This window comes from Triticum dicoccoides, chromosome 5B, assembly GCF_002162155.2.
Source record: "Triticum dicoccoides isolate Atlit2015 ecotype Zavitan chromosome 5B, WEW_v2.0, whole genome shotgun sequence".
NCBI lineage: Eukaryota > Viridiplantae > Streptophyta > Magnoliopsida > Poales > Poaceae > Triticum > Triticum dicoccoides.
In genome coordinates this window covers 301,789,820-301,804,370 of record NC_041389.1, presented here as the reverse complement: position 1 = coordinate 301,804,370, position 14,551 = coordinate 301,789,820, and the positions used below count along the sequence as shown (strand labels likewise).

General features: G+C 40.8%; 1 protein-coding gene across 2 annotated transcripts; it reads left to right on the top strand.

Annotated features, from left to right (window-relative positions):
* Nucleotides 1–1,779: 1,779 nt before the first annotated feature.
* LOC119305428 (ABC transporter G family member 41-like) lies at nt 1,780–11,266 on the top strand. Of its 2 annotated transcripts, XM_037581944.1 has the most exons (22): nt 1,780–1,862; nt 1,964–2,048; nt 2,204–2,363; nt 2,604–2,680; nt 2,902–2,955; nt 3,035–3,125; nt 3,588–3,889; nt 4,166–4,447; nt 5,378–5,691; nt 6,039–6,199; nt 6,351–6,454; nt 6,537–6,690; nt 7,000–7,131; nt 7,211–7,284; nt 7,385–7,717; nt 7,923–8,213; nt 9,139–9,222; nt 9,522–9,655; nt 9,915–10,148; nt 10,229–10,400; nt 10,488–10,742; nt 10,848–11,266. In XM_037581944.1, exons 1-22 carry the CDS (start codon nt 1,789–1,791, stop codon nt 11,115–11,117), a joined length of 3,837 nt encoding a protein of 1,278 aa, XP_037437841.1. In that variant the 5' UTR covers nt 1,780–1,788; the 3' UTR covers nt 11,118–11,266. The 2 variants fall into 2 exon arrangements, with proteins under 2 accessions (XP_037437841.1, XP_037437839.1); XM_037581942.1 differs by lacking the exons at nt 2,902–2,955; nt 7,000–7,131; nt 7,211–7,284 and having other exon boundaries at nt 1,782–1,862; nt 7,443–7,717.
* Nucleotides 11,267–14,551: the final 3,285 nt, after the last annotated feature.

Sequence of the window (14,551 nt, the reverse complement as noted above, 5' to 3'; positions counted from 1 at the left end):
ACGAGAGGTGGAATAAAGTTGAGCTAGCTTCTCAAAATGAGTTCTTTTGGGCTTCTAGCTTATTTCTGCCATATATAGCCATGATCATGTAGTCTTTTGTATTTACCCCATTGTATAAGGGGTTTCCTGCATATTTCATACACATGTACATGTATATATACTGACCTATGGCTTCATGAAAATACAAGTTGCATATTTTCTAACAGTAAAAAAAATCAAATTATCAAATATTCTTTTTGAGGAAAATGACATCAAGACCTAAATAATGTTTACATAGTCAATAAGGATTGGCAAAAGAAATATGAGAGGATTGTCCAACCGCTGTGGATTAAACCTAGCCTGGTCAGCAAACACATTTGCTGCTTGACGAGGATAATGACGGATCGTCCCCCTCAAACCCATGGGTTCCCCCTCAAACCTTGCCGATTGGCCTCGGTGAATTTTTGCTGCAATTGCCGTCGTTTTTTGCTGAAACGGTTGAATGTTTTGGCTGGATCCTGTTTTCTTTGCTGCGAATCGGAGAAATTGTTTCCGACGTCGAAAGCGGGCGAGGACGGCCGGCGAGCTGGCTGGTGTCTGGGAGGCGAGTGGCTACAATCACGCCAACTGGACCTGCGCGGTGCGGCCGGCTATCACTGCACTTTAACTGTAGTGCAAGCATACTAGGATGTGGTGGAGTTCAGTTTTTCTTCTTTTGGGACGCGGAGAGCTGTGGGACTCGGCCAACATGCAGTGCACGTCCCCAAGAAGTTAGGACAAGACAAGGAAAAACCAGTGCACTAGGAGAGAGGCACGCGGCGGATGAACAAGTGTACAGATACGAGTACCCATATCATCGAGTAAACTAATGGCGGGAGACTGGGCCGGCTTGCCATAGTGTTGAGCCAATCGATAATTTTACTGTGAGTGATGTGCTTGCACCCGCCCTGTCCTTGTGGACATAGCATAGCTTGCAGAGATTCATACATTTGTAACTAGAAGAAATTTCTAGTTGAGTACAGTCAAACGGCATCCAGTCAAGCGAGCTTTTTTTTTAATTGAAAAAGGGAGAGTATATAAAGTCCCATGCATTGGCTGGCTGGTGCATCAGCCAAGGAAAGAAACCGAGGCAGCTAGGAGGAGGAGATCGATGAGTAAGGTGGAGATGGGTGAGGAGGAGCAAGGACAAGATGGTCTTGCGGTAGATGATCCGGAGAAGAAGTCGTCGGCTGCGAGCGGCAGGCTGCAGCTGTCGCCGTCGTCGTTGAGGGAGGCGCTCTCCTGCACCTCCTCCTTGTCCCTGAGGGAGCAGCAGCACGACGAAGAGGGGGAGCTGAAATGGGCGGCCATCGAGCGGATGCCCACCTGGGACAGGCTCCACACCTCGCTCCCGCTCCACGCCAAAGCCAATGGCAATGCCAATGCCAACGGCGTTCGTCCGCTGGAGCCGGTGGACGTGCGCCGGCTGGGGGCGGCGGACCGGCGGGAGCTGGTGCACACCCTCATCGCCGACATCCACGAGGACAACCTCCGCCTGCTCCGGCACCAGCGCCGCAGGATGGACAGGGTCGGGGTGCGGCAGTCCACGGTGGAGCTGCGGTGGCGGAACCTCCGCGTCGACGCCGAGTGCCAGGTCGTCGATGGCAAGCCGCTCCCCACGCTCCTCAACTCCGTCGTCTCCACGTTCTCGGTACGTAATTCATTCCTTCATCTCGCCGCTCTGCTCTTCTCTTCTCTACTATTACTCGATCGACTCGCCACCTGCTCGTTCAAATGCTCCATTGCCATCTGCTGCAGCTGCTCACCTCCATGCTCGGCTTCAACCGTCACCAAGAAAGGATCCACATCCTCAAAGATGTCACCGGCATCCTCAAACCTTCCAGGTGTGCTTCCTCCTGCTATTTGTCCATGTACTTGCTGATCGACACCCCTCTTTCCTTCCTCCCTCATCATCAGTATTTGTCCAATCTGTGTGTACATGCAGGATGACCCTTCTCCTTGGACCCCCGGGCTGTGGCAAAACCACCCTTTTGCTAGCACTTGCTGGAAAGCTGAACAAAAATCTCAAGGTATCCCCACTCTTCTTCCATCGATACATGTACTTGGTCATTCAAATAATGGGCATGTACTCCACAGTGTAGTCTGAAATTGCACACAGAAAACAGAGAAAAAAATACTGTATTTCAGTACTTCCTTTACTCACATAGTATGTGTGGGTGCGTAGGTAACAGGAGAAATTGACTACAATGGTGTCAAGCTGCAAGATTTTGTTCCAGAGAAGACAGCAGCTTACATTGGCCAGTATGATCTTCATGTCCCTGAGATGACTGTCAGGGAGACGCTCGACTTCTCTGCAAGATTCCAGGGCGTTGGCAGCAGAGCAGGTATTTCCTTTTCTCTGGGACCTGTTTTTTTCGAAAAGGAAGTTGAAATCCCCTGGCCTCTGCATCAATAAGATGCACACAACAATTTCTGGGACCTGGTTAACTCAAGATTTTTAGGGACAACAAGCAACTAACTAATCTAAGCAAATGCCCCATAGTCAGAAAGACCTTGATTTTAGGAAATATTAATTACCAATCTATGTACTAAACCCAGTGCTCTCAATTTCTTGTATAAAATAGAAATCATGAAGGAAGTCATTAGAAGGGAGAAAGAGGCTGGGATCACCCCTGACCCCGACGTAGATACGTACATGAAGGTAAATACTGACCTATTTTGCTATAATGTTGTAACATTTCGGCGTGTGCCCATTGGAACCCTTTTCTCTGATAATATTGAATCAAACCTGTAAACACCATCTTTCTGTCAAGTGCCATCATAATTTTCAGTGATTCTTAAAAAAGAAAAAATCATATCATGTGTGTACAGAACAGTTCACTTTAGCTGCAACATTTACTATTGCTGTGCACTTTCTTATAGGCAATATCTGTGGAAGGTTTAGAAAGAAGCATGCAAACGGACTACATTATGAAGGTAAACAATGTTCAAAGAATAATTCACTGGTTCTAGCGCATAATGTTTTTCGTGTGAATAATCCATTCTTGCCTGACAGATAATGGGACTTGACATATGCGCTGATGTACTAATAGGAGATGCCATGAGAAGAGGTATTTCAGGGGGTGAGAAGAAAAGATTAACCACAGGTGAATTTACAACACATATGACATTTTCAGGATGGTTTTATTATCTCAACTATAATCTTGCAAATGATATTTTTGCAAGATAAATAAATAAATAAATTTACAATTCATTGACTAAAATTCCTTAATTGCATATTGGAAGGTATGCACCTTTTCTGGTGGCTAATTGATTTTGTCGATGCTTTCTGTACTTTATCATTACCATGAACTAATATGAAACTTGCCACAACAAAGTTAACAACAGGGGTATGATAAACCATAAATTTCTGTTGTCATGAAAGCACACAAGCGTAAACGAATAAACTTAGCATGATTCTTCTCTACTTTTTAGAATGTAGCTGTAATGTGTTATATTCTGTTCATGTGATCCCAACCTCAATTTTGGTCTATGTAGGATAAATAATATAAATTAGTTCGATACTTGATGCTTATTTTTCTTCACTTGTAAAAATTTCTTACAAGCAGGAGAGATGATAGTAGGACCATCAAAAGCGCTCTTCATGGATGAAATATCAACTGGGCTGGACAGTTCTACCACCTTCCAAATTGTTTCTTGTCTCCAACAGCTAGCTCATATATCAGAGTCTACCATACTGGTCTCACTCCTTCAACCAGCACCAGAGACTTACCAACTTTTTGATGATATTATCTTGATGGCTGAAGGACAAATCGTATACCATGGTCCTAAGAGCTGCATTATGAGTTTCTTTGAATCCTGTGGCTTCAAGTGCCCTGGAAGAAAAGGGGATGCTGACTTCCTTCAAGAGGTATTTAGCAAAATATAGTCATTTATATAGTCTGAATTGCTCATGTCAAAATAAGCATCAATAGCATCTAGGAGGTCATGTAAGCATGGTTCACCTTGTCATCTAACAAAGTGTAAGATTTATACCTATAGTTTTGATGTGAATTCAATGAAAGCAAACATTGTTAATATGAAGTAATTGGGTTTAGATTACGATAACCTGAGTTTGTCATGCTTATTTTTACTCTTACTTACAATCGTAAGGTAGTCCACTCTTAACAACTTATGTATTACATAGGTCCTGTCAAAAAAAGATCAACAACAATACTGGAGCCGCACCGAAGAAGGATATAATTTTGTTACTGTTGATCAATTCTGTGATAAGTTCAAAGCATCTCAAAGTGGTCAGAATCTTGCTGCGGAGCTTTCGAAGCCGTATGACGAATCTAAAGGACATAATAATGCCCTGTCCTTCAGTATCTACTCATTATCCAAGTGGGATCTACTCAAGGCATGTTTTGCACGAGAGCTCCTTCTTATGAAAAGGAATGCCTTCATCTACATAGCAAAAACCATTCAGGTAAGGAAGTCGAAGCTATCTTTTGGAAAAAAAAATGTGATTGATGCATGGGAATTTTGTGCCTAGTTTTACAGTGCTATTTAGAATGTCACATGCTAGGTGTTTATGGGTGTAGATTGAGTTCTAGTCTGTAAATGCACAATCCTGAAATTACATGCATTATGCTCAGTATTAGTTACCGATTGAAATATAGCAAAATCTAGAAGCAATGTGATGCAATAAAGTTCTTGTGCTACTATGGAGGTCTGCAGGTCTCAATAAAGCTTTCGCACTAAAAGTTGAGATCTATGTTTACATCTGCATTTGAGTCACTTTCATCTCTCCAGTGAACTGCAGCATTAATATATATAGTACCTCCTCCATTCCAAATAACTTGAAGTTCTAGGTTTATCCTAATTCATACTTCTTTAAGTTTGATCAAGCCTATATAAAAATATACCAACATCAACAATACCAAATTTGTTTCAGTAGGTTCATCATAAAATATATTTTCATACCACATATATTTGATGTTGCACTGTGCAGGGGTAAGGCTTGACTCGTATAATCCTTCCCCATACCCCACCTGGTGTGGAGCTAGATATTATCACATTTTTCTATAAACTTTATCAATATTGAGAAGTTTGACTTAGGACAAAGCTAAAACTTCAAATAATTTGGAACAGAGGGAGTAGACAATAAAGGTAAAGATTGATGCCGTATGTAGCTCTAGTTGTGCTCAAATGCGAAATATTGTAGGTATAGGGACTGTGTGCTTAACACAGGGTACATGGACTTGTAGCCATCTTGCAGTACTCTCTTCTGCACACTGAGAACAGGAAGTTTCCCAGCATGTCAGCATCTTATTCTACATTCAGTTCCTACTCAGTGTGCAATTTCAGGACTTAAACATGCACATCATAAACTAACATATGTATTTCTGCGCTGCAGCTTGGATTACTTGCTGTTATTACTGGGACAGTATTTCTACGCACACGTATGAGTGTTGACAGAATTCATGCCAACTATTATATGGGTTCACTCTTCTATGCTCTCCTGCTGCTGATGGTGAATGGATTCCCTGAGCTGGCCATGACAATTGACAGTCTGCCGGTCTTCTACAAACAGAGAGACGACTACTTCTATCCTGCATGGGCTTATGCAATACCATCTTTTATCCTAAAAATTCCAGTCTCTTTAGTTGAGTCAGTAGCTTGGACAACAATATCCTACTACCTGATTGGCTATACCCCGGAAGCATCCAGGTAAAGTTACAATTCTGTTGTAGAAACTAATTACCAAGTGGGATGGGAGCACTAGTTGAACTATAACAATATTTCGATTGAGGAATTATCATCATTCACCCAACTCGAGTCATTTAGATGTGGATTATAATCACCCAATGAAAAATAAAAGATTCTTGCCAGTGAAAATAGTCCAAAGTATAGCATTGTTTATAATGGTTTTGCTGTGATCTGGTGTATTGTAGTCGAACATAAAAATCCCTTATCTAATACTATATTTACTTTTCTTTTAGAATTTCTTTCTGCGAAAATAGTTTTTTCAGCTGCAATACTTGCTTTGTGGTAACATGCACGATTCTTGTGTTCAGATTTTTCTGTCAGCTCCTCGTCCTCTTCCTCATGCACACAGTAACATTATCAATGTTTCGATGTATCGCCTCATACTGTCAAACAATGGTGGCTGGTTCAGTCGGTGGTACGATGGCATTTCTAGCCACCCTTCTGTTTGGGGGTTTCATAATTCCTCGTTGTAAGACACTCCCTTATTTTCTTCCCACAAAAAAAAGAATACTCCCATTTCATATTTCTAACAACAGATGAGTCCTAATTTCTTGCAAAAGTAGGTTGTCCTCAATTATTAAGCAATCATCGCTAACATTTTCAGTGTCGTATTGCTACAGCATTTCTGCCTAATTGGCTAAAGTGGGGATTCTGGCTTTCTCCATTGTCATATGGTGAAATAGGCTTAACTGGAAATGAGTTTTTGGCACAAAGATGGTTGGAGGTACACTTTGGCATACCAAGTATGAATTAATTTTAGAAACATGTAATATCAAAAGATACTTAATTTTTTTTTATCTTGATAGATCATGGTATCTGGTGTAGCACTCGGAAGGAGGATCCTAATGGATCAAGGGGTAGACTTCTCCAGCTATTTTTACTGGATCTCAATTGGAGCATTGCTTGGGTTTACTTTGATGTTCAATGTAGGCTTTGCCATAGGTTTGACCATTAAAAAGGGTAAGTGTGACATGTCTGAAATTGCATTAAGCTAAACAACTAAAATACTACTCCCTCCAATCCAAAATAAGTGTCGCAGTTTTGAACTTAGGTTGAACTAACCTTAGTTCATAACTGTGACTTATTTTGGATCGAAGGGGGTATAATTTTCTAGTGTAACAGTGTCGCATAAATTGCGAACTCAACAAGCATATGCTAGAGAAGTAAAAAAAACATGGGAAATGGAGCAAAAATAGTTTCATTCAGAAGAACATACTGTTTGCTCTGGTTAGATATGCAACCTATTCTAACCTCCTATGAGCCTGTCAGTTCCAGGAACTTCTCGAGCTATTATCTCTCGCAATAAGCTTACCAGATTTGATGGAGGAGACCAAGATAACAACACGGAAAATATGATGCCTAAGTTACAAGCAGAGACTGTTTTGTCACCAAATAGGACCGGTTAGTTGAATTCTACACCACACAATACTGTCAATGGGATATAATCTTAGTTTGACTTCAATAATTAAATCTTGTGCAGGGAGGATGGTATTGCCTTTCACGCCCCTTATAATATCATTCCAGGATGTCAACTACTATGTAGACACCCCTGCGGTAATTCAAATATAGCTAGAACATCTGTGAAAGCATGACCGGAGAACTTAGAGCCATACCAAGGGCTGATCACTAATAACTAAGTATTTCTTCATTGCAGGAAATGAGGGGGCATGGTTACATAGAAAAGAAACTACAGCTACTCCACAATATCACAGGAGCATTCCAGCCAGGGGTTCTCTCGGCACTCATGGGGGTTACTGGAGCAGGAAAAACAACACTCCTTGATGTTCTTTCTGGAAGGAAAACTGGTGGTGTTATTGAAGGGGATATAAGAATAGGAGGGTATCCTAAAATTCAGCAAACTTTTGCTAGGATATCAGGCTACTGTGAACAAACTGATGTCCATTCCCCACAGATCACAGTCAGTGAATCGGTTGCATATTCAGCCTGGTTGCGCCTTCCACCAGAAGTTGATTCAAAAGCAAGAAATGTGAGCTATATTTGTCTCTCTTGTTGAAAATACAATATGGTATCGGAGCCAAGAGGTCTTGAGTTAAAGACCCTGCTAACGCAAACCTATATGAAAAGAATAAAAGTGTAGTGTACAGGGTTTGCATTCTTGTATCCTAGCCTCATAGGTGATAGGAACAGTTGAGACGAAAATGTGAGCTCACCCGTATTCCTTTCCCTCGCAGGAATTTGTCAAGGAAGTTCTTGAAATAATTGAGTTGGACGAAATTAGAGATTTTTTGGTCGGAATACCAGGGGTAAATGGGCTATCAACAGAGCAAAGGAAACGGCTTACGATTGCAGTTGAGCTCGTGTCTAACCCCTCGATCATATTTATGGATGAGCCAACGTCAGGCTTGGATGCAAGGGCCGCTGCTATTGTCATGCGTGCAGTGAAGAATGTTGCAGACACAGGTCGAACAGTTGTGTGCACCATTCACCAACCAAGTATCGATATATTTGAGGCATTTGATGAGGTAACTACTTTACATATATATCCGTCTCCAAGATTCTCTCTCTAGGCATCAAGAAATAAGTTTTTTTATAAGTATATTTAGCAATGGTAATTTTCCAGGTATAATAAGTATATTTAGTATTATAAGTGATGTATTGGATAGAATGTCAGAAATCAGTTTTGTTTAAATCAAACATGAAATAACCAAGTGTTATAGAACTGTGAAGCATTTGTTCACCTTTCAGTAATAATTGGAAATAGCCATGGAATAAGTTAACTATTAGACATGGAATAAAATCAGTTTCTACTTCAGATAGAACCCTTAACACTTTATCGGCAGGAAACAAGCTACTTAAAGAACCCCAAATTAAGTCCAATGCAGAGCCTGCCTCAGACTAAAGTTTTCGAGAAGCTAACAGTGATAGTACAATCACAACTTTCTCTTACTGAGTGTTTTTATAGAATAAAATGGTACTCCCTCCGTCCCATAATATAAGAGTGTTTTTGACACTACACTCAGTTTTCTCAGTTTTATTGTTAAAACTGATGTTAAAACAAGCTGACACGTCCATTCACGGGGTAGAAACATATTAATTGGAGAAAAGAAAAAACTATGTACAACAGTTATCTTGGTTGTATTTTAGCAGTGCCAATTATTATTTATTTTTTGCGAGGTTAGCTTGCCAATTAACTATAAGTAGATCATGATAGCTGCATCTGTTTTAATTTATGAGTATCAAAGTTCTGTAGCAAAGGAAACTCTATTTCTGAAAATACATATGTATTTTCTAATGCATAATCGTGCATGTGGGCAATTCAGATAACCCCTAGACCTTAGTTCCAAAGTAATTTAGATGCATTATTAATCATAAATTCATTAACTAAAAAATAAATCCATATACAAGTGTAATACCACATTTACTAATTAGCTTCTCATATATATTTAGTTGATGCTGATGAAAAGGGGTGGAGAGTTGATATATGCTGGGCCAGTTGGACACCATTCATGTGAGGTCATCAAGTATTTCCAGGTAAGTAGTAATCTTAACTTGTCCTTACACAAAATAATTAAGTACATGCGCATATAATTTATACCGTCCATTTATATGTGATCAAGTCAATTTAAACATACCATTTACCTGATCTAATTATATTTTGTTTGCATCCTTTTTTGTTATGTATTATTCTGAACCCATTCTCCAGTCCTCATGATTTTGCAATCTACATTATACACGAAGGGACAAGCAATATTAATCACAGAAGGTTATACTCAGTTGACCACCTGCCTGTGTTATACAAACTGGTGAAATTATTTTCTTTGTTCTTTCAGGCAATACCTGGGGTAGCCAGGATCAAGGAAAACTACAACCCATCAACATGGATGCTAGAAGTTACTTCTACATCTATGGAACTTCAACTGGGAGTAGATTTTGCACAAATGTACAGGGAATCATCAATGTGCAAGTAAGTTGATTTCGAAGAACCAGCTCAGTTGGCACTAGTAAACTATTCAAAGAAACGTTGCTTGTAAAATAGATTGTAAGTTTTGATCAGAATACCTGAAAAAAACAAAAACAGACTTGTGGATCTCAGAATGAGTTTTGATCAGAATGGAATATAAACATAGGTCATCATAGCATACTTAACAGAGATATCATTTAGTCCTTAAATTATTGTTAACACAATATTCATGCTAACCAGTATGTAAATTTTGTAACCAAAGGGACAAGGACATGCTGGTGAAGCGATTGAGCATGCCAGTTCCCGGTACAAGTGACCTCCATTTCCCAACCCAGTTTCCACAGAAGTTTCGGGAGCAATTCAAAGCTTGCCTCTGGAAGCAGTGTTTGTCGTATTGGAGAACTCCTTCTTACAACCTGGTGCGGATTGTATCCTTAGCAGTGGCCTGCATTTTCTTCGGTGTGTTATTCTGGCAGCAAGGCAACATCAATCACATGTACGTAAGCCATCTCTTAATTATGCATCTTAACTGATGAATGTATGATGGCTAAAGTTGCTTCTTTTGTTTGAGGGTAGAAACGATCAGCAAGGTCTCTTCACCATATTGGGGTGCATGTATGGATTCATTCTGTTCAGTGGCGTCAACAACTGCCAGTCAGTGATGCCTTTTGTCTCCGTTGAACGCTCCGTCGTGTACAGGGAAAGGTTTGCAGGGATGTACTCTCCTTGGGCCTACTCTTTTGCGCAGGTCCTATTAATCACATGAGCATTAGTAGCTTCAGATAGATTATATTACTGTTATGTTCAGATATTGACTTATCTTTTTTTGGGATAGGTTGCCATGGAGATACCTTATGTGCTGGTGCAGGTAGTGCTCTTCATGTTGATAGCATATCCAATGATAGGGTATGAGTGGACAGTAGCAAAGTTCTTTTGGTTCATGTACACCATGTTGTGCACACTGCTCTACTTCGTCTACCTGGGAATGTTGATGGTGTCACTCACCCCCAACATCCAAGTCGCTTCCATACTCGCATCCATGTTCTACACCCTGCAGAATCTCATGTCCGGGTTCATCGTGCCTGCGCCTGTAAGTAAAGCCATCTTAACTCTAGTACTAGCTAGTATTAAGTATATATATACCATTACCATTACAGATCAAATGCTTACAAAAAAATACATAAACATATGGCAGCAAATACCAAAATGGTGGATATGGCTCTACTACAGCTCCCCAATGTCGTGGACGCTCAATGTCTTCTTCACCACGCAGTTCGGAGATCACAACGACAGGATGATCGTTGTATTTGAAGAGACCAAATCCGTCGCAGCATTCATGACGGACTACTTTGGTTTTCGCCGTGACCTGCTGCCACTGGGAGCGGTAGCCCTGGCAGCATTCCCTGTCCTCTTTGCCGTCCTCTTTGGTTACAACATCTCAAAGCTGAACTTCCAAAGGCGATAGATATTGCAAACACACATATCTCTTTGTGCTAAAATTTAAAGCCTTAGTTAGCTTACCAACACAAAAATGTCAGTGTATGTATTTTTGTGTAAATGGGATATACAGCAGAACAAAATTCCAGTAGTAGCTAGTATTTGAGAAGATGTGCGGTATCGTCCTTAACAGAGACTCTTAGGTGCTTTCACCCTAGCCTGTCTCATTATTTATTATTGTAAATCATTTGTTATTATTGTGAATAAATTTGCAATCCAAGTCTTGTAGTGATGAAAAACCACAACATGCAACCCTGACAATTTTCATGAGCAGAATAGAATTAGTATCAGCTGATCTATGAAAGTTCTTATTGAATCTATTATCAGCCATACAGTTTGAGCTTAAATGCATCAAAGATGTGTGGTAACCAATCAAATTATCAAATATTCTTTTTGAGGGAAATGCCATCATGACTAGCTTTATTTAAGACTTAAATAATGTTACATTGTCAATGAGGATTGGCAAAAGAAATCTGGGAGGATTGTCCAACCACTCAGTCGGTGGATCAAACCTAGTTTGGTCAGCAAACACATGTGCTGCTTGACGAGGATAATGATGCATCCCCGGCCCCCTCAACCCCCAGGATCCCCAAACGGTCAGGGTAGGCCAAAGAGATGGAGCAACGAACATCCTCAGAACAGGGACGCGGGCGTGGAGAGTAGGCCAGCCACCCGTGAAAGGGTAGCGAGCCGGCCCATCCTTAGGGCCTGGCCCGAGCAATTTATTCCTGGCTTTGCCATATACAAGGCAAGGCCGAAGAGAGTCATCAGGACATTCTAGAGAACCTTAGAGCTAGGTTTCCCTACCTACCACTATCTCTATCCTCTCCGCTGCCATGCCGAGGGCTTGTAACTCAACAAATGGTCTCTTCACGGATGTAACAACCCTGGATTAATAATAGTAGTTAGGAATTGATTGTGCATCATAATCATGTCATAAGCATCATATTTTATTTTATTTTAATTTGAAAATGAGGATAGTTCCAACCCTCATCTTTTGAAAGGGCTAAAACCCTAATACTTTTTTTAATGCACCCAAAATGCACCTCTCAACCCTAAGATTTTAGCATGGACTTCATATCTACTATATCACTAAGCTCCCTAGGGGTAAAAGGCGTCACAATCAATTGAGGTGTCCAATTGGAATTAGGTCACCCGATTACGACCAAGTCAACAATTTCTCAAAGCTCTCATTCAGTTCTTTGATACTATACACTATGCTTCCTAATTTGAAGTCCTCACAATTAACTGAGGTCTTCATATTAAAACTTGGTCACCTGATTTTGACCCTGTCAATAATTTCTCAAGGAGCCCTCCCATTTAATTATTTTAATTCACCATATTCCCTAATTTTAAAGCTCTTTTAATCGATTAAGATATTCAATTTTGAATTTAGTTTATGATTTGATCCAGCCAATGATTTTTCAAATCAATCAACACCAACCGGCTAGAAGATATCAACCCTATGCACCCTCTTACCACCTACAAAAAAGAAGCGCCACCCTGTGATGATACCATAGCTCCAATATAGTACATGTAGCCACTGACGTAGAAATTTACCAACAAAAGTATGAGTTGATTAGCGCATAACACAGAATCACACCATGAAAGGCCCGCCAAGTAACCGCATTAATAAATAAACATAAAACACACTCCATCGTCTCCCCCATCCGCCAAACTAAATATTCCATCAGTTCCAAAATACAATGGGTATTTGACCAAGTTTACAGCCAAAAATATTGACATCCATAATATTAAGCTAAATTTTACGGAAATTCATTTCATCGTTCTAATAACACCAATTTTATATTATGAATTTTGATATATTTCTTCATAAATTAGATCAAACTTAAAGAGGTTGGATTTTCAAAAAAGTAATACATCATATATTTTAAAACAAAATGAGTAATTTTTTTTAAGAATCTCAATAACACCAACGGCACAGCAAAGCGCGCCCAACCCTTCTAGTATATGTATATGGACTCACCCCATACAGTACTAGGAAACTGCTTATAGGTGGGGTCACATTAGTGGCGGGCATGCTGTGGCACCCGCCATTTGTAATCTGACCAATTATCAATGGCGTGTAGTGTTGGGGTCACCTATTACAGGTAGGATCACGAGACAGACGTATTGGATCTTACCTAGGGCCCCACATCAACAAGCATTAAGACCCCTGGATCACAAGCACATTCAGATGTCCATCAAGACTTATCCACTCGGATGCTATTCATCCACTGAGACGCTATATATACACTTGGATGCCGTTCCACCCACTCGGCTACCTCCACGGCATTGGCCAGAGGAAGATGAGTAGTCAGCATGGAATATGGAGCATCCAAGGGTGCATGATGTCAGGTGTTACTAGCCATCCATATGTCAGTTACCAGTAGCAACGCCTCATCAAGCCCCTCTGTGATGTAGCTAGATAAAGGGGCGGCGCACTCTATATAAGACGCCATGTAGCACTTAGATGGGGGTTCACATCCATTGTAATCATTCATACGCAAGAGAAACAAACAACTCCAGGGCTCGAGACGTAGGGTCTTTACCTCCACCATGAGGGGGCCAAACTCGTAAACCTTTGTGTCACGCCTTCGCGTAGCTAGGGTCAACCCTTGTTCGTACCCTAGTACTCACTATTAGAATTACTCCCACGACAGTAGGCGTCCACCTTGGGGTTGCGCGTCTATTGCAATCGATCAATCTCAAGATGTGTTCTTCAATGTTTTCTTCCTACGATTTGATCTCCACGTGTGAGTAGTTTGGTAAGATATGGGTTGAGGCATGAGCCTTGCAAGATATTTGTTGAGGGGGTAAATGGAATACTTTGACATAACGTCCCGTATGTGTGAAACAAATTGTTCCGTGAAGATGTCTCTTGTCTTATCCGCGATCTTCATCCCTGTAGGTACCCAGGATCATGGAGATCGAACACCGGCGACAATAAAGTTTGGTAGGGTAACATGGATTATATCCTTGGGGATAAATGAGGTATAGTCATTAAACACCCATGTCTGATTTTCTTATCTTAATTATCGAGGCAACCCCACGCGACAGATAGGGCCTGCGGTAGGACAACAGATTCTTGATGCAGGATTCGTGTCGGTCATGATGTTATTTGGACACATCCCCCACTCTGATCCGTAACAAGCACATATTGATGAGTGACTTCCAGCGCACAAATTAATATCTTGTTTGATCCCAGCGCAAATACAAGGTTGTAAGCATAAGACCTCATACACGTACCTCTTTTTATTATAAGTGTTTGAATCACTATTCGCTTGCTGATCCGGTCAAAAGCTGGATTTGACACTTTGACAAAAGCTTGCTAAAGACCATCTCAAGGGGATCTTCCTCGTGGGTTCAATAAACCAGGGTCACCTCTAGGGAAATAGGTGT